The sequence below is a fragment of the Myotis nattereri genome (genome assembly GCF_964212035.1).
Source record: "Myotis nattereri genome assembly, chromosome: 3".
NCBI classification, from domain to species: Eukaryota; Metazoa; Chordata; class Mammalia; order Chiroptera; family Vespertilionidae; genus Myotis; species Myotis nattereri.
In genome coordinates, this window is record NC_138077.1 from 172,727,037 (window position 1) to 172,752,247 (window position 25,211).

At 37.8% G+C, this 25,211-nt stretch overlaps 1 protein-coding gene across 1 annotated transcript in view; it reads right to left on the reverse strand.

Moving 5' to 3' along the window:
- Window positions 1-25,211, reverse strand: part of PATJ (PATJ crumbs cell polarity complex component) — a 304,927-nt gene that overhangs the window by 152,873 nt on the left and 126,843 nt on the right. The window contains exons 23-27 of the mRNA XM_081087464.1: window positions 23,960-24,031; window positions 22,067-22,244; window positions 17,767-17,877; window positions 13,069-13,146; window positions 4,845-4,944 (exon numbers count right to left, since the gene is read on the reverse strand). Coding sequence (XP_080943590.1) covers window positions 4,845-4,944; window positions 13,069-13,146; window positions 17,767-17,877; window positions 22,067-22,244; window positions 23,960-24,031 — 539 coding nt within the window. The remainder of the gene's footprint in view (window positions 1-4,844; window positions 4,945-13,068; window positions 13,147-17,766; window positions 17,878-22,066; window positions 22,245-23,959; window positions 24,032-25,211) is intronic.

Here is a 25,211-nt window from a genome sequence, read left to right on the forward strand (position 1 = left end):
TGAGAAGTGAAGATCTCTACATTTTTTCTCAAATAATTACGTATCCCATCATTTACTGATTAATCTAAACGCTATCTACTATTTTAAAAAAGAACTTTTTTATGTTCTAAATTCTAAATAGACACCCCGGTCTATTTCTAGACAATTTTTAATGCAAAACTAAGTGATTTAATTACCACAGTTTTAAACAATGTTTCTAATCACAAGGGTTACTGGTACTCTGGGCAGGATAAGTCTTCATTATATGGGACTATCCTATACAATACAGTGCAGTAGGCACCCCAACTAATAAATGACAGTAGAAACCCCCATCCATTTAGACCAGGGGACACCTGGCAATATGTAGAGACATTCTTGGCTGTCACCACTGGGGTGGGAAAGAGAGTAGTAGTGGTACCCAGTGGGTAGAGACCTTGGATGCTGTTTAACATCCTTCCATGTAAAGGACAAGCTCCTTCCCACCCCCTGCCAAAGAATTATCTGGTAAGAATGGCAACAGTGCCACAGTTGAGAAAAGCTGATTTCGACAATCCGAAACACTTCCAAGTCATTTCTAAAAGCTCCAAATTGAGTCTGAAAACCACCACTCTAGAATATATTCAGATACTAGGGGACACTTTCCAAAGCTGTCTAGCATTTCATTTCCAACTCAATTTTCAATGAAACTGTCATATATTTTTAAAGCTCTATACACACTTCGGATTTGGATTCAAATTACCTTAAACTTATAGACTAATTTAGAAATAATTAAAATCTAAAATATACTGAGTATTCCAAACAGGAAAATAATATATCTCTACTCCCCCTCCCCACTCCCCCACCCCCCGCCACCCTCTAATCTTCTTTAATAAAGTTCCATAGTTAACTACAGGGATTGTTAACCTGCAGCCCACGAATTCTTAAATGAGCTTCAAGAATACCACTAAATAGGCAAAATGATGCCTATTTCTATTTAAAATGGTGTGTGTGTGTATGTGTGTATGTGTGCATGCACATGGGTGACAATGTCTCCATATATCTGCAGACATTTTTCTGGGAGTGGATTTATAGCTTTCATCACATTGTCAAAGAGTGAATGACTAACATAATTATGGATCACTGCCATGAGCTTTACATTTCTAATTGTATTATTCCTAGATATTTTCTAGTTTTTCTTATTGCTATTAGGAAATTGTTATCATATTTCTTAAGTAGATAATACTGACCAGAAAATTTTTTCATATGTGCAATTCACATATAGCCTTACTTATTACTGACAAAGATTTAAAATTTTTGAGACTGACAACTGTACCATTTGTGAATTATTAGGCCCTTCCAGATGTAAGGAATCAGAAATGGAGTGAGAACCAGCAATTCGTGTTTTCATCCTGCAAGTTGCAACGCACTGGCTGATCAAGAAAGAGTTGCATTTTGTCAAGTATATAATTTTCTAACTGTTGTGCTATACACCTGAAACTAATACAAAATAATATTAAATGCAAACTGTAACTAAAAATTAAATAATTTTTTTTTCGTTTTGCTGGTCTGATTGGATGTGTTCTGCTCCCTTGTCTTCCAAGTCATTGATTCAGTCCTCTGTTTCATCTAAACCACTGTTTATTCCTTCAAGTGTATTCCTCAATTCAGATATTGTATTCTTCATTTCTGACTGGTTCTTTTTTATGTTCTCTTCATGTAGTTCTCACTAAGTTCCTTGTAGTTCTCACTAAGTTCTTGAGCATTCTTATAACCATTTTTTTGAACTCTATACCTGGTAAATTGCTTGCCTCCATTTCATTAGCTCTTTTTCTGGAGATTTCTCCTGTTCTTTCATTTGGGGCATGTTTCTTTGTCTCCCCATTTTGGCTGTCTTTTTTTGTTTGTTTCTATATATTAGGTAGATCTGCTATATCTCCCAGTTTTGGTAAGATGGCCGTATACAGTAGGTGTCCTGTGGGACTCAGTGGCACAGTCTCCTTGATCACCTGAGCTGGGTGCTCTAGGAATGTCCCTTGTGTGGGTTCTGGGGTCCCTCCTGTTGTAACTGAGTCTTGATTGCTATTGGTCCATTTGTGCATGGGGCTGACCCTCAGGATTGGCCTCAACCATAGTGCACAAGCTGCAATGTAGGTGCTGACCACACGAAGTGGAGTTCACTTCAAGAGGGTCTGTTGCCTGCTGAGAAGACCCTTTGAATATGCCACTTGTGAAGCTAATTGGATCCTGCTCTGATGTTGTCTGGACAACTGGGTGTGTTAGTTCTGGGGCCTCTTGGGAGGGACTCTGGTGCAGGTCAGTGTCAGACTCTGACTGTGACTGGTCCTGAGCAACCTGTTTGGAGCTATGAAGTGATCCACAGTTTGCGGCTGCCTCTGCTGGGTCTGGGTGTGTGTGGGAAGGACCAAGCTGCACATCAAGGCTGGCTTCCACCAGCACCGAGCCTGCGGGCAGATCAGCCAGAGGCCCAAGGCACCCGAGATGTGCCTCCACCTGCCGGCTGCTTCTAGGCTCAGTCACTGAAGGAGCCTCTGGCAGCACTGGAGCTGCATGAGGTAGGTTCTCAGTGAGTCTCCAAGGGCAAGTGGTGTTCGCCAGACTGATACAGGTTCAAACTTGATGCCAGTGCTGGGTCTGAGGCCACTCAGCAAAAGTCCTGGGGTTTGCCAAGTCTAGCTGCTACCCTCCACCCCTGCCCCCCTGCTGTCCACAGGCCTTTGTGGTGGGGCTGGGTCTCAGGGAGTCATCAGCATGAGGCCAACGGTTTATCTTGCCCAAACAGACCAAGTTTGTCCATGTGAAGGAAGAGCTCTGCACGGGTTGTGTCTATGAGGAAAAAATGGTTCCCAGTCTGTCCCGGATTCTGCTGGCATCCTGAGCTCAGCAGGGCGGGGCTGCTGGGAGTTGGGAGAAATGGTGGATCTGTGACGAGTGAAAACTGATGTTCTTCCTGAACCCCACTAATGTCATGACTGTGTGCATATGTGCAAATACAGATGTACCCATGATCTTTGAACTTCAGGTGAGTACTGTGCTCTGCCTATTTTATGGCATCAAAGTACTACTGACTAGATAACCTCCAATCATTTTGTACCTATTTCTGCCATACTAATGGGTTTTAAGTAATGGGAAATGTAGATGATAGGACAGGTTCTGGAGTCTGAGTACCTGGGTGTACACTCCATTTACTAGCTTTTTAAAGTTTGGACATACTCCTTAATTCTCTGAGCTTCAGTTTCTTTATTTGTGTAATTAGAGACCTCACAAAGTTATTATGTTAACTGACCTATTAATACATGTGAAGGTTTGGCACATAAAAATCTGAGTGTTTACTAGTTATCACAATCCCTATCCTAAGCTCTTCAAATGTTTTCCCCCCTCTAATTCTCATAAAAATCCTATAAGGCAAGTTATAATAAGATACCCCCCCCCCCTTCCTCCCCTTATGGATAAGAAAGTATGATCCAGGAAAAGGTTAAGTAACTTGTCCATGAATTCACAAGTAAGTAGTAGAACTAGTATTAGAATGTAATCTTAGTCACATGCCCAAACCAAGTTTCCTAACAACTATGCAACTATGGGCACCCTAGCATCGCAGAAACTATGAATAATCAACAAGCTATCTCCACTCTGCTCTGGCTGTCCTAGTATCTATATCCAAACAAGGGATTTTATTACATATGTGCACACACGTATCAATCGTTTCCATTATATGCAGTTCTCCAAAAGAGGCTGAAAACCAAGGCACTATAGTACATTTATCAAAATTTGTTCCCATGCCTTGTATCCTCCTTTCCAGGCCGGTGACCCCACCAAGATAAAGGGAGCTATGTTATTCATTTCATAGCAGACTTACTTCATTAACACTATTAGTAAAAAGCAGTTGGCTTTCAACAAAGATTTGTTGAATGAAGAAAATAATGTATGAGAAAAGACTCTGTAAAATCACAAAATAGGAGCCAAGCTTTTATAAAGTCACCTAAATTATTATAAACTTGTATTTATACTTTTATTTAAACATTTATTATAGTTAGAAAAATATAGAGCTAACTTAATAATAATTATTATTAACAATAATAAGAGCTATAATACTTGTTGAAGATTCACTATATGTCAGGCTAAAAGCCTTATCGTCTTATTCTAACCCTCATCAAAACCCTGTGATGTGGGTCCCATTATTTTCATAGACAAGGGCACTTTCATTGGAGGCGGAGCAGTTCCTTGCCTCTGAAGTTCACATATCAGAAGTGCCACTCTTTCGATTTCTCTATCAAAGTCCCCTTCTGTATATAAAAAATATTTTTAAAGAAAGATATACATAATATTTCTTTTCATCGCCCCCAAAAGAAATTCCTTATAAAACAGCAATCAGATCTAACTACATATACTTTACATGCATAAAAGAAATGCAAATTCTTTTAAATAAAGATATGTATATATGATACAGCTAATGTAACAGAAAACCATGAAAGGAATTCTAAAGGAGAAAGTATGACTTAGTAGGCCTTCTGGAATTTTGTATTAGCAACATCACCATCCACTGAGTAGGGTAAGTAATCAAGAACTGACATCCAATTCCTGTTATTGTGGGCCAAATGCAATTTCAAGGACTTCTTAGCATTATTGTATTCACAACCAAATAGTAAGCGCAGGATGAAATGCAGGTAAAACAGTGTGGTATTCACTCTAATATTATATTACTGTCAAAGAGGAAAGCTTAGGAAAAGTCACAAAAAGTTAAGTTTAGTATGATATATTCACGCACATTTCCTAAGTACCAACAGCACTGCATTTGATAATTTACAGCAGTCATTAAAGCACAATTTAACAAGTTCTACACCCACTTCGAATAATGGAAAGGAACTCACTGTTGGTAAGTGCACATTCCTCTTCATTGTCATCACTGTCCTCAGACGGAGCTTTATAAGGAGGCGGCAATTTCATCGGAGGCGGAGCAGTTCCTTGCCTCTGAAGATGCAAAATTTGAGAGAAGGGTAAATGGCCTTTGAACAATCCTCTTCTTCAATGGCAAATAGGATAAAAAGATAATATGTATCCAACTTCAGTTATATCAGGAAGATTATAAAACAAATGTAATTTATTTTCTCCTACTTATGGTATTATGTAAAAGTGACTCTGTGATGTAAACACACCAATAAAGAGAACAGGAAGTCAAAAGCACAGCTTTTAAGGCTGTAGATCTGCCCAGAAGAATGTATACCTTTTCCCAGTAAGAAAGCCAATTACATATGTTTTCTTTATGCTATAAAGCTTGTCTTTGTGATTAAACCAAGTAACTCAATTGAAAGACATTTCAAAATTAAATGCAAAAAAATATTCACTACATTATTTCTACAATTATTTACACTATTTCATTCCATTGTAAAAGATAGATTTCATTCTTAAAAACATACTTGAAATACCAAAATTTGCTCACTGAAAAGTTATTCATTTATAATTTGTAGATAGTTAACACATTTCAAAGTATAAAAAAAGAAAGAAATCTTTATGATGAATACATTTTGTATGTCTAAGTATTTTTTAAATTTACATGCTGAATGATACAACACATCAATATTTTGTTCAAATTAAAGCAAAAGAAAACTCTGTGGTCAGATTACCTTCAGAGAACGTAGACATTTTCTGGAACGCTGGGAAAAATAAAACATGCCAAAATTTATAGAGAGCCAAGCTGCTAAAGAATAGGAGCAGAGAGATCCGAACACTCCACAGATTCCAAAACAATTGGATTAAAATTTGTTTTGCTACAGGATTTCAACAAAGTACATTCAATTATGATTTATATGATAAAACCACTAATGGCAGGATATACTTCAGTAAATGGACAATGAACTGGCCATTACAGAAAGCAGGCATGTAATAAGTTCCTCCAAAACAGAGAACACTATTTGGGATCCATAAAGGAAAACACATACCTGACTTTATTTAAATAGTGTCTAACAAAAGCAATACTGCATATCTATGTAGAAAATCCAAAAATTGATAAAATTCAAGAATGATGAAGGTAGATGCCAAATACAAAATGCTTATTAAGTAGCAAAAGAATACACAAATTTGACCCGGCTTGTTTTGCTCAGTGGTTAGAGCTTTAACCCGTGGACCAAAGAATCTCAGGTTTGATTCCTGGTCAAAGACACATACATCGGTTGCAGGTTTGATCCCTAACCCCAGTCAGGGCACATGTGGGAGTCAACTAGTTGATGCATCTCTCTCACATCGATGTCTCTCTTTTCTTCTCTTCTCTCTCTCCTCTCCTCCCCTCCACTCCCCTTCTCCTTCCCTTCCACTCTCTCACTAAAGATCAATGGAAAAAATATCCTCGGGTGAGGATTAAAAAATATATATACACATAAATTGATCACAGTGCCTCTTTAATTTTTGCTGAAAAATATTAAGAGTTAAGTGAACAGTAAAAATAGCAAATGTTTTTTTTCCGTAAAACCTTTTCCTCAGAACCAGATCATTCTAGGTCAAAGACAATAGTCAGAACAAGGACAGCCAGCTTTTAAAATATTAAAAGATATAAATCTTTAATAGCACTTTTTTATATTTAAGAGGGAACTGTTTACACAACTGATTATTTAATTAACTCGACCAGCACTCTGGAGAAGAATATAGGATATGCATGTCTTGGATTTCCTCTAGTTTGAATGTGGGTTGCCAGATACCTGGGGCATCTTTCTACTGCACATGAGACAAAGGTGTAGGCAGGGTTGGCTCTCCCCTTAGCAATGAAGGCTGGAGCTGGGTATGTACTAGGAGGCCACATGAATATAATCTCCATGAGGGCAACAGAGTGTGGCATCCTCAGCTCTGAGAATAGTTCCTGGTACAAAGTAGGCTTTTTAAAAATCTGAGTAAATAACTGGTTATCACTCAATCTGTTTAGGTTCCCTGACAATATTAATTTTTATAGAAAAAGCTGCATTTTTCTGGTTCATGTCCAATAGCATTGCATATTAATTTTGCCTGGTAGAGATGCAAATTATTTTAGTCCTGTAGAAAGTATAATTCCAAAGGTTACAGTTTTATTGCCCTGTAAGACATTAACCAGCATTGTATCTAAATTTGAGTCTTATGTAAGCATTCTCTTTCAGCAACTATAAATACTTCCCTCTTCCAATTCTCTCTGAACAAGGCTAATCATCCTGTTTAGTTCCCTCATTAATGAGTTAAGTCAATACCTAGAACCTGTCCATTTTGCATAATTTTATATGGTTTTTTCCCCCTGAAATTATATATATTCCAATAGAAATTCAAACATACATTTATAAATAAACAGGTAATAAAGAAATCATGTTGAGAGCTTAAAAAAACTTAGTACTGAACAAGAGAAATTCAAAATAAAATTTTGGGATGCAGGTGAAGAGGTACTTAGAAGGAAAAATAAATTATTATTTTAAAAAAGAATGGCTAAAAATTAACAAACTCTATAGCTAGCTAAAGATTATTAGCAGGAAAAGAGGAAAACAAATGCTAACAAAGAAATAAGGCAATATAAAGATGAAAACAAAATTAATTAAGCAGAATAAAGATACAACAGAGAAGACTAACATAGTTCAAAAGGTAATACTTCAAAAAGAATAATTAAATAGAAAATAACGGAGAAACGAAGATGGCAGCATAGGGAAACACTGAAATTGCTGCCTCCTACAACAACTTCAAAACACAATAAAAAGACAAAATGGACATCATCCAGAACTTACAGGAAGGCTGGCGGAGTGGAAATTCTACAACTAGAAGGAAAGAGAAAAGCACATTGAGGGTCAGGAGCTGCGGAAGTAAAGTGCAAAGGTACGGAGGTCCCAGAGTGCGCGGAAAGGGGCTGGTACCTGAGGACGCGACTGTCTTTTTGAATCGGGAGGGAGTCACAAGCTCCCGACTGCTCTGAACTCTGGTTCTGGGAAGTCTCTGGGGACCCAGGACTCATACGGGGAGAAACTGGACTGTCTGGAAGCGGGCAGAACTCAGAACTCGAGGGCGGCTTTCCCTCAGAGGTGCTTGCAGCAATTAAATTATCAGGACACTGAGACGTGTGAGGCCCCTTAGCGCAGGGCTGAGAATCCACCATAGTTCCTTGCTCCGCCCTTTGATTCCCTGAGACCCCGTCCCAACCAGGCTTTGGCAGAGGCTTTTGCATATGAATGCCCTGGCCCTTTGCAACCTGAAAATTACCTAACAAACTGCAGCTGGGCCACAGACCCAGAATTTCCAAGAGAAGGCCCAAGGCCCCACAGCAGCTTGCATTACTTCACAGCTGGGCCTCATCAGGGCACCTCCAAACTCCAAAAAAGGAAGGGGAATCTGCAGTTCTCTTCATAGCTCCTGCTGGGTAACATCCAAGAGCCAGTGTACCCAGTGGTCAGAGGGGGACCATCCGGATTACAACTCCTCAGATCCATAAGGGACACACTCAGGGGGCAGACTCAGTGAGCACCAAAGCCCCACTGAAGCAAGTCTTGCCCCAGAAGGGTGTCTTCAGCACAGAAGTTCTCCCACTGCAGACACAGCCGATTCTCACTGCCAACTGGCCTGGAGGTCAATTCCTCCCAGTGATCCTACAACAATCAAGGCATAACTACAACAAGACTGTGCACAAAGCCCACAAGGGGGTGCACCAAGAGTGTCCACCTCAGGTAACAGGGGAGGCTGAGCCACTGGCCCCTACAGGACACCTAGCACACAAAACCACTCTACCAACACAGGGAAGCATAAAAAATGTGGAGACAAAGAAACAGGTCACAAATGACAGAAATGGAGGAAAGCAAATGACTGGATATAGAGTTCAAAACCACGTTTATAAGGTTTATCAAGAATTTTATGGAAACCGCCGATAACTTTAGTGAGACCCTCAAGAAATCTAGGGAGACCCTCGAGGATATGAAAAAGGACCAACTAGAAATTAAGCATACACTGACTGAAATAAAGAATAATATACAGAGATCCAACAGCAGACAAGAGGATCCCAAGAATCAAGTCAAAGATATGAAATACAAAGAAACAAAAAATACCCAACTGAAAAAGAAAAAAGAAAAAAGATTCCAAAAATATGAAGATAGTGTAAGGAGCCTCTGGGATAACTTCAAGCGTACCAACATCAGAATTATAGGGATACCAGAAGAAGAGAGAGGGCAAGATATTGAAAACCTATTTGAAGAAATAATGACAGAAAACTTCCTCTACCTGGTGAAAGAAATAGACTTACAAGTCCAGGAAGCACAGAGAACCCCAAACAGAAGGAATCCAAAGAGGACCACACAAAGACACATCATAATTAAAATGCCAAGAGCAAAAGACAAAGAGAGAATCTTAAAAGCAGCAAGAGAAAGAAACTCAGTTACCTACAAGGGAATACCCATACGACTGTCAGCTGATTTCTCAACAGAAACCATGCAGGCCAGAAGAGAGTGGCAAGAAATATTCACAAAGTGATGAATAGCAAGAACCTACAACCAAGATTACTTTATCCAGCAAAGCTATCATTCAGAATGGAAGGTCAGATAAAGAGTTTCACAGATAAGAAAAAGCTAAAGGAGTTAATTACCACCAAACCAGAATCATATGAAATGCTGAAAGGTATTCTTTAAGAAGAGGAAGAAGAAAAAGGAACTCTTACCATTTGCCACAGCATGGATGGAACTGGAGAGCATTATGCTAAGTGAAATAAGCCAGTCAGAGAAGGATAAAGACCACATGATCTCACTCATTTGTGGAATATAATGAACAACATAAACTGATGAACAAGGACTGATCCAGAGACGGAGAGGCATTGATTGGACTGTCGGGCCTTGGAGGGAAGGTAGGGGAGGGTGGGGGTAAGGGGAAAAGATCAACCAAAGGACTTATATGCAAGCATATAGGCCTAACCAATGGACACAGACAACGGGGGGGGGGGTGGGGTGGGGGGGGTGGGGGTGGGGGTTAAGGGCATGAGCGGGGGGGGGAGGTAGGGGGTAACGTGGGGATAAGGACACATATGCAATATCTTAATCAATAAAAAATATATTAAAAAAAACTTCATGACTAATTAAGAAAGAAATGTAAAATAATAAACTATACTTAAGAAAGAAAAACCAACTACTATGGAGAGGATAGATGATACAAATGAAAAGAATGCCTGAACAACTTTATGCCAACAAATGTAAAAAGGTGTTATTACATTCCTAGAAAAGAGCCAGTAACCAAAACTGACTCTAAAAGAAATAGAGCCTAGACCAGGCAGGGGTGGGCAAACTTTTTGACTCGAGGGTCACAATGGGTTCTTAAACTGGACCGGAGGGCCGGAACCAAAGCATGGATGGAGTGTTTGTGTGAACTAATATAAATTCAAAGTAAACATCATTACATAAAAGGGTACGGTCTTTTTTTTTTTTTTAGTTTTATTCATTTCAAATGGGCCGTAGTTTGCCCACGGCTGGCCTAGACTGTGTGGCTCAGTGGTTGAGCATCAACCTATGAACCAGGAGGTCACAGTTCAATTCCCGGTAGGGGAACATGCCCAGTTTACGGGCTCGATCCCTAATGTGGGCATGCAGGAGGCAGCCGATCAATGATTCTTTCTCATCATTGATGTCTCTCTCTTTCTCTCTCTCTCTCTCTCTCTCTCTCTCTCTCTCTCTCTCTCTCTCTCTCCCTCTCTCCCTTCCTTTCTGAAATCAATAAAAAAGATTAAAAGAAATAGAAAATCTGAATAGTTCAATAATTATTAAAGAACTGAATCCATATTTTAGATTTTTCCCACATAGAAAACACAGGACCTCAATGGCTTTGCAGGCTAGTTTGACCAAACATTTAAGGAATAGATAATTACCATTTTATATAAACTTTCAGAGAACTAAAACAAAGAAAAAGACAAAAAGAGAAATATTCTGACTGTTCATTATTTATTTTAATAGGCTCATATAACCAACACCAGATAGAATAGTACATAAGGGGAAAATTCCAGGCTGATCTCATTCATGACCACTGATGCAAAACCGTAAAAGAAATATTAGCAATGGGCAAAAAGGATCATGATGAAATTAGGTGTAAGACAAGAATTCAAGATTGGTTCAACAGAACAAAAATCTATTAATGTGGATTATTTACCACAGTAAGGGATTCAGGAGAAAAAAAATTTATACACACAATTATTTCAGTGAATACAATAATTTAAAAAAATTCAATGCCAATGCAATTCATTATAAAAAGTCTTGGCAAAATAAGAATAAAAGAGAATATACCCTTAACCTTAAAGGTTAGCTACAAAAATTTACAGCACACATCATATTGAATGATGGAACATTAAAAGCATTTTCTTAAATATCAGGAGGAAAATGATAAGAATGTTAGCTATCAGTACTTATATTAAACATATTAGAGATCTTAGCAGATATAATAAAATAAGAAAAAGAAATATTCGTATAGAAAAAATAAAACTGCCTTTATCAAAGCAGTTATTATTAGCTATATCAAAAATCCAGAAATAAAAATCTATAGACATAGTATTAAAATTTGAGATTCTTTTTAAAAAATTCTTTAAAATTTGAGATTCTTAATAAAAATACCTCATACATACATATAGAGCACACACGCAAAGACACCAGAAGGCTCTACATGAAATATTTAATAAGTTTATCATTAGGTAGTGGGTTTATGAAAGATGGTAATCTTTTTTTTTTAGCATTTTGGTTTTTGCAGTGTTCTACACTAGATTTTATATTATAAAAGAATAAGAGGCCGAAACCGGTTTGGCTCAGTGGATAGAGCATCGGCCTGCGGACTGAAAGGTCCCAGGTTCGATTCCGGTCAAGGGCATGTACCTGGGTTGCGGGCACATCCCCAGTAGGAGATGTGCAGGAGGCAGCTGATGGATGTTTCTCTCTCATCGATGTTTCTAACTCTCTATCTCTCTCCCTTCCTCTCTGTAAAAAATCAATAAAATATATTTAAAAAAAAAAAGAATAAGAGGATAATATTACAAGATGTCAAATAAATATATAAAAATCAATTTCATGTCTACACACTAGTAACAAACAGAAAATACAATTTAAAAATATATAAGGATGTCTAGGAATAAATAAAAAATTACAATACCTTGCTGAAGAAAATTATAAAAATTGAAAGAAATAAAATAAAAATTTAATAAGTTCTAAAATGGTATATAAAAGATATGCCATGTTAATGGTTAGAAGGCTCAATATTATAAGGAGGTATCTTTCCAGATTAAGCTATAGGTTTGACACAATTCCAACCAAAATCACCCAAGAGCTATTTTGGTGGTATTTAACAAGCCAATTCTAAAATTTGTCTAGAAAAGAAAAAGGACATGAATAGATAAAACACTTCTAAAGAAGAAAAAATATGTGAAGAAAATCATTCTCTTAGACTGCAAGATTTATTATTAGGCTTATAATTTGGTAGTGCAGCATTTGTGCTTGGAGAGACAAGGAGAAAGCTCAGAAACAGACTGCCCCTGATAACCTGATAGGACAGAGGTTGTCTTGTATATCCATGGATGAAGAAGGGCCTATTTTTAAAGAATGGGATAATCAGTTATCCTTATGGAAAAAAAGAAAATTCATTGCTCCTTGACATTATATCCTAAAATAAATTTTAGAATAACTCATTCTACTAGAATAGAGGTGGGAAAACAGGAATGGATGACTAATTCTGCTGGATGGTAATGAATGTTTTCTCAGTACAGATGACCTTTGACCTGCTCCTTGGAGGATAAAAAGAAAGACCAAAGTGGGAAATGAACTTCCAGGCTGAGAGAACACCAAGGTCAAAGTCTCACAAACTCTCAGGTGTGCAAGGCATTTTCTGGGAATAAACAGACAACTCGCCCAGCTGAGTAGAGAAGAGAGATAAAGATGACAATGGCTGAGGGGTGCTTTATAACATTTTACACCTATGCTCCACTAGGTGTCTGGACTTCATCCTGGCCAGTTATGTTCACAGAAAGGAAATATTCTAAATATAGTACTGCTACCCAGATACTCATCAAAATAACATTCTGATTAACTGTAGCTCAAATAGGCAAAAAGAAATAAAAAAACATCTTTTAAAAGCTTGAGAGGTTCAACTTACCTTTTCTTTTTTTTCTTGGGTGCCTTGGTTCTGGTTATTAGCAATTTTGTTGGCCTTGTTATGCACACCAGGAATGGCCTACCACCAAGAAAAAAAGGAGAGGGGAGAAGGAAAACATTTAAATGACACAATCATTACATTTATTTACGTAGTTTTAAAAAAACAGTTCAAAAAGTTAATGAATTCTTTGACTTCACCTACAATGTAAAGACATGAGAAGCGCAATTCAAGGCAAACAATACAACCTGGAAAATCTGATAAGCAATATAAATCTTAAATTGTGGGGTGTGTGTGTGTGTGTGTGTGTGTGTGTGTGTGTGATCAAGGGGTGTGTGTGATCCACAAGCTTGTGTGTATGGGACCAGAAAGTGAGGATGAAAAAGGCTAAAAGGAAAGTCATGATACTGACTTCTGTCCAAAAATCGCATTTTGCAAAATTCAGTATAAGAGGTGACCTGAGTTAATTCCTAGAACATAGGATGTATCTTTTATTGGATAGATTTACCTTACTCATCATTGTACCCCAGTTCAAGTATGTTATCTAGCACAATTGCGCACAGTCAATAAATATTTCACTATTACTATTAGCATAAAAATGAATTTCAAATCTTTATTTACATCACGGAATAAAAGCCCAATAAGAATTTAGTGTGATTTATCGCATAGATTACTTTTTATAAAACTATTGAAACACCTTAGGAAAATATAAAAATTTTAGTGTTTTTTTTTTTTTATTAAGGCTCCTCAAATGGCAAATACAAATAATCTTGGCATAAAAATCTGATGACAAACATAAAAATTAAAAGAAAAAAACAGATCTCCTTTCTCACAAATTTAAAGAAACTACCTATCTAGGGATAATAATAATAATAAAAAAGAAAAAGTTTCTTTCTAAATGCAATTTAGGGTTAATTTTTTTTCACTTTTTGTGTGTGTTTGTTTTGTGTGTTTTTCTGTTAATCCTCACCCTAGGCTATTTCTACAGAAATTAATTTTGGAATATATAAAAAAAGTCTCAGAAATGTTTCACTTAAGTAAAAAATGAGATGATACATCACCATAAATTCAGTGCTTCCTACGTGAATAGATGCCGTGCTAGTGCTTAATATTTATTTCTCTATTTAATACACACAACAACCTAAATAAGAGTTCAAAAAATGCTAGATCTATAAGCATATGTTTCTTGTCCTAAAGAATCTTAAAACAAAACAGAACACTTTGCCTCCCTGACAAGTCAGGATATCTGCCCACACTGGACCTACGTCCTCCCACGGAAAAACCAGCTTAAGCTGAATGGCAGAGCTTTGGGATGAGACAGAATGTCAGTTGCCCTTCATAAGGTTTACACTCTTCTTCGAATAGCAGAAAACTATATTTCTGTACATGTAGCATGCAAAATGTGGAAGACAAGAGACTTATTGAGAAGACTACATTTTAAAAAAATGTATTTTTATTGATTTCAGAGAAGAAGAGAGAGGGAGAGATAGAAACATCAATGATGAGAGAGAATCATTGATTGGCTGCCTCCTGTACGCCCCTACTGGGGATCGAGCCTACAACCTGGGCATGTGCCCTGGAGACTGAAATCGAACCTGGAACCCTTTAGTCCGCAAGCCAACACTCTATCCACTGAGCCAACCCAGCTAGGGCAAGAAGACTATATTTTTAAGAAAAGTAAAAGAGAGCCTCTTTCTTGTGAAAGTAAAAAATATATTTGTATATGATTAATATGCAAAATATATGTCAAAAAATATAGGCACCATTATGAAACAATGGTATTAGGAAGTACAAATGGACTATAGGGGGAAAAAAACAACACAAAATAAATTTAATGAACTGAAGGGATGACCCCAATTTCAAAAGTTTGTTTTCTCCTTCAGATTTTTTTCCAATTGATTTTTAGAGAGAGAGGAAGGGAGCAGGAGAGAGAGAAACGTCAATGGGAGAGCGAACGTCCATTGGCTGCTTCCTGCACACCCCCTTATGGGGACTGAGCCCGCAACTTGGGCATGTGCCCTGACAGGGAATCAAACCAGCAACCTCGTGCATGGGACAACACCCAGTCAACTAAGCCACATCAGACAGAGCCAACAGGGTTTGCCCCACCATACCGCTGTACCGATTTTTAGGTAATTTCCACACAAAGGTGGAATATTGGTGCTAAATGAAAGGTAGATGAAAGGTAGACCTATTTTCTACAATGTCTCCAAGTTCCATCTTATTCTAACCACTTGTTTGCATGTAACTAACATTTTTCTATATCATGTTGGTTTTTTCTCTTTAATGCTCAGGAGCCCAGGTATAGGGGACAGTGAGGTTCAGGGCCTCAGGTCTGGTAGACTTAAAAAATACACAATGCCCCTGTTAAATGTAGTTGTGTTATTAAGTAGAGAAAACATTACCGTGGCATAAAAACTATCTATATAGGAATGCAGTATAAATCATGGGTTCTGCTCTCAAATAAGCATTTGCAAAGTAAATCTGAATAGATACATACATTTCTTTCTAGTATGCTGAAAACACACTCGAGAAATTCAGGAGAAAAAGGTTAAATTAAAAAGGTAATATATTGTTGATACATGTAAAGCATCTGTTAAAGGCACAAGTGTAAAAAAATAAAATAAAATACAACTCAAAGAAAATGAAAGTACAATGTTGAACACCACACAGTGTTGATGAGATTTCCATGTGACCGGCACAGACATCGGGCCTGCCATTAGAAAATGACTTCTTTTGGGGACTTTGAGGGAAAGGCTCATAGAAATGCAAACTGGTAAAAAGTGGTAACGCATTTGGCTATATTTCCTATTTCTGTGATGATCAATACTATTTGCAATAATGAGTGAGCCAAAGAGAACACCATTTGGTAAAAATGTGAACCTTGATCCCTTTCATTGGCTCATTCAACAGGAATCACTTTGTGCTAAAAAAAAAAAAAAAAAAAAAGGAACAAGTCATGGGCACAGTAACTAACACCATCACTTGAACATGCTCCCTTGGCTAGGACCACAGAGGGTGCAATGCTTGATGAACCACATGCACAATGTAGGGGTTAAAAGCGGGAATGAGTGACTTGAGCATGGCACGATGCTGAAGAGCTTTTCTTTTTCTTTTTTTTGAGGAGTTGAGAGAAATTGTACTGTTTATGTCATCCAGGAGAAAATATCCACCTGAGCTCACCAGCAAAGGCTGGACAGAAGCCTGCACTTTTAGGTGGACGTTATAACCTATGTGAATGCTTTCAACATTTTCTTGGCAGGGCATTCACAAGTGCCTCATAAATGTATAATTTGATTGGCTCATTCTAGTTCAAAATGGTTTCTTTGGAAGTATCATTTGGTGAGAAATAATCATGCCAATTTTCCTACTGAACTCAGTTTCCAGAAATAAAAGTGATGGCGTAAACTACTTTCTCGATATTATAAAAGTTTAGAAGTAGATTCCCTAAAAAAAAAATAAAAATAAAAAAAAAAATTAAAAAAAAATTAAAAAATCTTGAATTTCGAATGGTATGAAAATCAGAAGGCTTTATTCAGTTCATCTCTCTCAACTAGTCCTGATGGTGCAGAAACACAGTGCTAAGACAAAAGGGGCTGAACTGCAGCGCAATGCGCCAGTGTGGGGTGAGGCTGAAGGAGGCAGGTTAGAAGTATGTCGAAATAGGATATTGATGTCCTGGCCTTTGGGGCATCTGTTTGTCCAGTTTGACATACAATTATTATTTCCTATATTCCTTGACATATAAAAGGTTGAAAAGCACTGCAATACTATATTGGAATGTAAATTTTAAAAAGTATATGACATCTTCCCTCCTGTTCAGATACTATGTGTTGAACAGCTGCCTTCCATTATAAAGTTAAAAAGAAATAAACATTGTGTCTAGTTACAGAGCTTAAAGGTGACATTGCTGCTGTGCACTACAATATAAAATACTCATCCTGCCACAGACGTCTGCATATCAGAGTTTTAATTCTATACCAAAAGAGTGACTTATTATAGAAAAAAATGTTATGATTAAATACAGCCATTTTGAATTCAGAATCCCAACAGAATTTACAATACAACATGTTTGTATTTTTTAAAATATATTTCTATTGATTGCAGAGAGCAAGGGAGAGGGAGAGGGAGAGAAACATCAATGATGAGAGAAAATCATTGATCAGCTGTCTCCTGCATGTCCCACACTGGGGATGGAGCCCACAACTCGGGCATGTGCCCTGACCAGGAATCAAACCATGACCCCCTGGTTCATAGGTCGACGCTCAACCACTGAGCAATGCCCGCCGGGCAGCATGTCTGTATACATGCTTTAATAAATATACAGAACATTTGATGGTATCACTAGAATGTTCTTATACCTGACCCTCTTTATGTCCAAAGTATTTTATAAACCAAGTAACTTGCCTCCAAGTTAAGCAAAGCTGGTAAATAGGGAATCAAGAAATCGAAAACAGGCCTGTTTATTTCCACAGACTGTCACTTATACCAGTACACACTGGAATGACTCAAATTTAATTAGGAGGTCAAAACTGGAGAAAACAATGGAGAAACTGAAATGAATAACTAAATTTTTATGAAGCCAAAGCTTTTTCTAGGCTATAGCAAAAATGGAAATATGTGGAAAAATACTTGGAGGCTAAAGCTTGGTTTACAGATACAGAGAATATTTATAAACTCTTTGAAAACATAAAAGCTTACTCTTGGAGTGGATGACAAGCTCTGAACAACGAACACCACCGGGTTTCCTGCATTCTTAATGGCCTCCACTGCTTCACTGTGTGAGGCATTCTGCAAATCCACTCCAGACACCTACAACACAGAAGGCATTTATTTGCATTAGAGAGGTGGTAGATACCGTGGATAGGTCAATTCAACGTTCATGTGTATTATATAGTTATGAGAGCTGCCAGAGTCTAATGAATTACTAGTAAACCAAAGTCAGAAAAAAATAAGATTAGCCCATAAAAAGCTTTGCTGTTCTGGAACACATTTACAGAAGTACCGTATTACCTCCAAGAAAAGTAAACAAGACAAAAATCATAATAACAATAGCCCTGGTTAAATGTAATTACTCAAAATAGTAGCTTAGTCAGTAACAGAACCTTAAGCCTTTGAGCTTATAATGTCACCCCTGTCACTAACACAGTACATAGTTCTGGGTCGGGGAAGGAAAAGGTGGGGATCTCTCTGGCATCTTCTCTCACACTGAGAAGAATGATTACTTCAGGCAAATTGTCCACTATCACAATTAAGCGGTTGAACATTTCTTAAATTCTGTTAAAAAAATAAGTATGAAAATATCTGTAGGTTCCCTCTTCAGGCATATTTTGTGCTTAATAAATGTGGGTAAGGGTAAATGGCTCCTTATTATACAAATCTCAGAGAATCTAATTTGAGGACATGCCCGTAATCTCCAAGACATCCTTTATTTAACAAACATATTTAATAGAACCAATTTTTCAAACTGATCATGTAACAAAGCCTTGGTAATTGTTGGGGTGGCTTATGGTCAGTGGATAGTGACAATCTGTGAATATGGCTTTGCCGTAAGGGGACTAAAGAAATAGGAATGTGGGCGGAGAGGGAAGTGGGATCAAGACAGGTTTTTGTTTTTATGATGGGAGCTATTGCAGCAATAATGATGCAGTAGAGAGGCAAAATGAATGAGAGAGAGAAGTGACCACTGTAGAGGCCAATCCTTGGATAGCGAAGAGGGAATGACTTCTGCACAAGTTAGAGATTGGCTTTAGATCAGTGGTTCTCGACCTTCTGGCCCTTTAAATACAGTTCCTCATGTTGTGACCCAACCATAAAATTATTTTCGCTGCTACTTCATAACTGTAATGTTGCTACTGTTATGAATCGTAATGTAAATATCTGATATGCAGGGTGGTCTTAGGCAACCCCTATGAAAGGGTCGTTCGACCGCCAAAGGGGTCGCGACCCACAGGTTGAGAACCACTGCTTTAGATAGAAGCACAAATAGTTCATTTGTTGTTACAGATACCGTTAGGACAAAAGATTTGTATGCAGTGGGAGCAAGGGGAAGTTCCCTTTTGACTGCTTCTATTTTGTCAATGAAATAAGAAACAAGGACCATACAGCGAGATTAAGGCTGAGGGGGAGGTACCGGAGGTTTGAAATAGTTACCCAGGGAAGTAGGAGAATAAAATAACTGGGGAGAGATTACAGATTGCAGGGCAGAACTAAAGACCCACTTGAGGGAGTGGTCATGAATTTCCACCAGACAGTATGGCAGTTATTTTCTCTGGTGAGGCTAGAGACCTGAAGTAAGCAGAGTTGTACAAGTTCAGGGAAAGAAAAGAGGATCAAAGGAGTTGAAAGAGTATGCAAGGGAGTGATTAGGATGATCTGTCGCTGAATCTGAGCAGAGTAAGGAGAAAAGGGAGCACCCTAGAAGCTGAGGGACAGAGAAGCCAGGGCCCTCAGGTAGGAGACAGAAGCCTAGTGTGTTAGAAGGATTTAAAGGCAGGTGAGTCCGAAGAATGGTGAAAGATGGGGAAGAAGAAGAGAGGGGAGGTCAGAGAGGCAGCTGGAGCCACATCATGCAGGTCTACTAGTAAAAGGCTTTTTATTCTAACAGACATCTATTGGAAGATTTTAATGCTCTGTAAAAGCTCTCTTCTCATTTGAGTGAGGAAGAATAGGAATAATATTAAATGAATACTGTACATAGAGGAGAAATTTAAAGTGAAGCTTAAAAGCTGTCACAACAGTTTGATGAAGCTTCTTATAAATAACCTAATCCCCAAAGCATTCAACAGTGAGAGCAGTAGAGGCACAAGAGAATTATTTCATCTTCCAGTCACAACCAGCCTTTGTTTCCCTTTTCCACAGAGTTAAATGGGAATCACTGAAGTTGGGAAGTTAGGCAGGGGGGAGTGGAACTCTGTCCTATTACAACAGAAAAATATCTACCCAACAGTGTGTCCATTAACACAGATGAATAGCCATTCCTAAAAATTATATTAAATTCAAACTTCCTAGTATAAAAAATTATTTATATGGACCTAAATCCTTCATACAATTGTTTCAATACAGAAAGAAGTGATTATTATGCTTTACTTAGAAAACAAAACAAGCAAGTAATACTTTTCAGGGAAAAAAGTAAACGAATGACTATGCTTGACAAGCTATATATTAAAGTGTAACATTTCAAGTCTACAGTGAGTTTGAAGAAATACAAATCATCAAATCTGAGACAAAACAGTGGGTTCTTACTAGTATGTGTAAAAGTGATGATGGACAAGTGAGAGAATACTTTATTTTCAACTGACAGCAGGGAAAGATGGTGGTGGGGGGAAACAAACCAAAATTTAAAAAAATGAAATAATGAAAATTCCAATTAGCAAACAGAAAAAAGACATGCACAAACATGTCAAGGAAGAGAATATACAGATGGCAATTAGCACATGAAAAGTTCTTAATATTAATCATTAGCCATTAGGGAAACAGAAATGAAAATAATGAGATATCACTAAATACCTATCAGAATGGCTAAAGTGAAAAACAGTGACAACACCAAATGTTGGTGAGGATGCAAAGAACTTGGATCACACAAACATTGTTGGTGGAAATGTAAAATGGTACAGCCACTCTGGAAAACAGCTTGACAGTTCAAGTCTAAAACTGAACATAGCAGACAACCCAGCAATTGCACTCTTGGGCACTTATCCTAGAGAAACAAAAACTCATTTTCACTCTGGAACTTGTATACAAATGTTTATAGGAGCTTTATTCAGAATAGCCAAGAACTGGAAACTACCCAAATGTCTTTCAATGGATGAAAGGTTAAACTGTAGTATATCCTGGAATACTACTCAGCCATATAAAGGAATGAACAGTTGATAGACAGTAAACTGAGTAAACTTCAACCAAATTACACTGAGTGAACAAAAGCCAATTTCAAAAAGAGATATAATGAATGATTCCACTTATGTGACAACTGTGAAATAACAAAATTACAGACATGGAGAAACAGATTAGTGGTTGCCAGAAACTAGGGATGGGGAGAGGAGTGGCTATAGAAGGGTAGTAACACAAGGGAGTCCTGTGGTAATGACACAGTTGAGTTTCTTTTTTTCTCATATTTTTATTGATTTTAGAGAGGAAGGGAGAGGAAGAAAGAGACAGAAACATTAAAGATGAGAGAGAATCATTGATCGGCTGCCCCCTGCTGGGGACTGAGTCTGCAACCCCAGGCATGTGCCCTTGACTAAAATAGAATCTGGGACCTTTCAGTCCGCAGGCTGACACTTTATCCACCAAGCCAACCAGCTAGGGCCAGTTGAGTTTCTTGATTGTGGTGGTGGTAATGCAAGGCTACACTTGTGATTAAACTGTGTAGAACTATCAACACAAACCCAAATAAGGTCAATGAATTGTGACTATATCAGTATTTGGTTTTGCTATCTATACATATATATAAGCCGATACCCAGGTTGAAGATATTCAAGCAGATACCCAGGTTGAAGATATTCAATATGGTGTCATCCAATAAAATCTATGCAAAGGAATGTATCAGATTCATACCTCAGGACATTCTCAGTGCTTTGATGTGCCCTTAAAACTCCACTCTACAAAGCCTACCACATGTGAACAATGGATTCATCCTTCCATCCACTTCCAGGGAACTCTGGGGGGACAGGCATGGCTAGCCCACCTGCACACATTTATACAATTCAGAGCTTGTTAAAGACTGTAGGAAAAGCGTGATGCTCACCACAGGCCTCATTTTGTTAAATTTTGAAATTGTTTAGTCAATCGAGGCTTTTTGTTTTATTGTTTTATATGCTACCACTCTAACTTTAGAATCTCATACGATTATGCAAACAACACACAAACTAAGGCATCTAAATAAAATACACCAATAGTACACACATATACCCCATCACATGAAGACAGGCATTCTGGCTAAATGATTATTTTACTATTTCATAGTACATTCAAACAAAAGCAGAATTTTAATATCATTTACCTCAAGTATTTTATCTCCGGTTTTAAGAGCGTTTGTTTTTCCTGCTGGACTATCTTCTAAAACTTGTTTGATAAATATACCTTTAAGCTCCTCTCCATTCTTCAGGCGTTTTATAACAGTTTGTCCACCAACAATACTAATACCAAGAGACACATCGGGTTCTCTAAAAATCTCAACACTATAAAAAGAATAAAACAAAATACACTCATGAAACAAGTTAATTTAATTTGTTGGGCTGTTACTGTAAGTGTTCAATTTGTACCATATCCTTGTGGCTCATATTTTATATAAATATATTTTCTAAATATATTTTTAAAAATGTTATGGAAATTGTACCTCATTCCTAAATCATAAGATATTATTGATATTTCATGGCATAGCCCTGGCTGGGTAGCTCAATTGGTTAGAGCGTCATCCTAATATGCCAAGGTTCGATCCCTGGTCATGGCACATGAAAGAATCAACCAATGAATGCATAAATAAGTGGAACAACAAATTGATGTTTCTCTCTCTCTCTCCCTCACTCTCTTTCTCTCCCCCTTCCTCTCTCTTTCTAAAAATCAATACATTTTTAAAAATTTAAAAAATTCCTGGTGTATGTGAAAGTTTAAATTCTGAAAAAGATAGATATCTAAAACAATAAATACAACTCAAAATTGAGAGATTTTGCTAGGCCTTAATGTTCCCACCTCCTACCACAATGTTTTTGGTGATTAGTCCTTTTCATCTACACCCACAATATTAGCAAAGATTGGATTAAGGAAAGAACATATGGGTGGAAAAATCAAGAGTCTCTGCAAAAAGCAGAAAATTTCAGACTAAATTAAATTTGCCATTGAGAGGCTTGCTGCCCCAAGCTGCTTTTCCCAGTCAGCATAACCTGGGGTTCTTTAAGTGGAGGACAGATTTTATCTGCTCCTAAGGCAGGATGGTTTTCTTTTCTTCCTACCTTCACATCATTTCAAAAACATATGGGATAACACTTGGCCATCAAGCCCCGGCCAGGTGGCTCAGTTGGTTGGAGCATTGTCCTGTACACCAAAAGGCTGTGGGTTCAATTCCTGGTCAGAGCACATACCTAGGTTGTGGGTTTGATCCCTAGTTGGGGAGCTTCCAGCAGGCAACCATTCATGTTTCTCTCCCGCATTGATGTTCCTCGCCCCCCGCCCACCCCCGTTCCAATCTCTCTCACTTCAACAAATATATTCTCGAGTGAGGATTAAAGCAAAAACAAAACAAAAAACTTGACCCTCAACATATTATGAATTTTTCCCTCCAATTGCATTAATTAGCCAATAATTAATGCAAATTAAAAAGTAGCTCAGAAAACAGTTCTTAAGAGTTTTTAAGACAAAACTCATAAGTGCAAGAAAAAACAGTTTTTGTGGGCACAGTGAAATTAATAATGCATGAAGAATAGACAGAGCAGCTAAAGGAAGACTTTAATAATCTTAATAAAGTACACCCCTCATGCCTACATATAATTACAAGAGTATCTAAGAGAAGATGGGCCCAACACATTCTGTTTGCTCACATAAGGCACAAGGGATTGGAGGGAGAAATAAATTGGTATATGGTACAGCCTCACTACTGTTGTTTTTTATACATAAAGAAGCTTTACTGCAATCAAGGCAGCCCTATCTGCCCTTAGTGAGGCAGTGATAAACTATGCTTAGTCCATCAGTTACTGTCATAGGTGGACATTTGAAAATTGCTTTCCCTGAAAGAGTATGATATTTTCCTAACATTGGGTGTAGTCATTTTGCCTGGCTACATATGAGTAGCAATTTCTCAATCATTAGAGAATGACTGAATGACAGTAATATTAAATTAAAGAAAAAAGCCTCTGATGGTGTTGTTCTATTGAGAAAGCCAATAATATCATCAACATACATTCTTGGTGGACCCCAGTGACTGAAGTTAGGAGTTTCTTCCCCTTCACCTTCTTCTCTCTCAGGTAGCTCACTAAGGAGGAAAAAAATACACACACAATTTATAAAACATAAAATTGCACAATCTATATGTAAACAGTTCTTAATTTTTAAGCTTTTAAAATATTTACATCAATAGTTAACTGTCCATACAAAGTAAAAATATATTATTTTAATGTTCAACTCAACAAATATTTACCCAGCACTGGAAAATCATAGATTATAAGCTCTGTTATCGGTGCCACTCTATATGCTATTTTCAAAAATTGTGTGTTTGATTTGTGCAATATTTGTTCCTCTATCAATATCAAAACTAGAGGCCCAGTGCACAAATTCGTGGACGGGTGAGGTCTGGCCAGCACAGCCCCAATTGGGGCCAATCAGGGGCCAGGCCGGCAGTGGGGAGGGGATGAGGGAGGTCATCCAGCTGGCCCGCCCCCAATTGGGGGGGGCAATTGGGGGAGGGGCAGAATGTGGGGAGGGGCCGCTGGTGGTTGGCTGGAGGGAGGGGCCCCAGGTAGTTGACAGGCCAGCCCACACCCTGGTCAAATTCCTGGTCAAACTCCTGGTTGAGGGGACAATTTGCATATTAGCCTTTTATTATATAGGATATATTCCTTACAACTTGATATTGACTAGCTCAGAGAATAGATCAACATAAATGGCTTTACAGTTAGTAAACACGATCCTTCTTTCTATATTTTTCTGTCACTCTAAATAATTCCCGTCACTGGTATCCCATGAATATCTTGTGTAGTTATACATCACTTTTCAGTTTACAGAGAGATTTACTTATGTTATCTAATTCAATCCTCCCACCTACCATACCACAACCATACTTTCACCCATCAAGTATGTTAGCATGGAGCTGCTTAATAACAAAACGCTGAATTACAGAGTAATTATATAAGTAGTGCTATCTAATAGGGTAGAGACATTGCCATAATAATTACCTGGAAGAGAAGCCAGGAGTGCTAAGCTCCACTCTAACCTGTGCCATGAAATAGGTATGTGACTTTGGACCACCCAATGAAATAATAGTCTGATACTCTAAACTGTATTACTCTATATAAAAATGTAGGCACTACCTCTTTCATTTCATTTTCACAAAAAAACCCGTGAAGTAGGCACAGCAGGCCACATAACTGTATTTTTCACATGAGGAACTGAGGCTCAGACATTCTACACAACTTCCTCACAGTACCCAAGTCTTT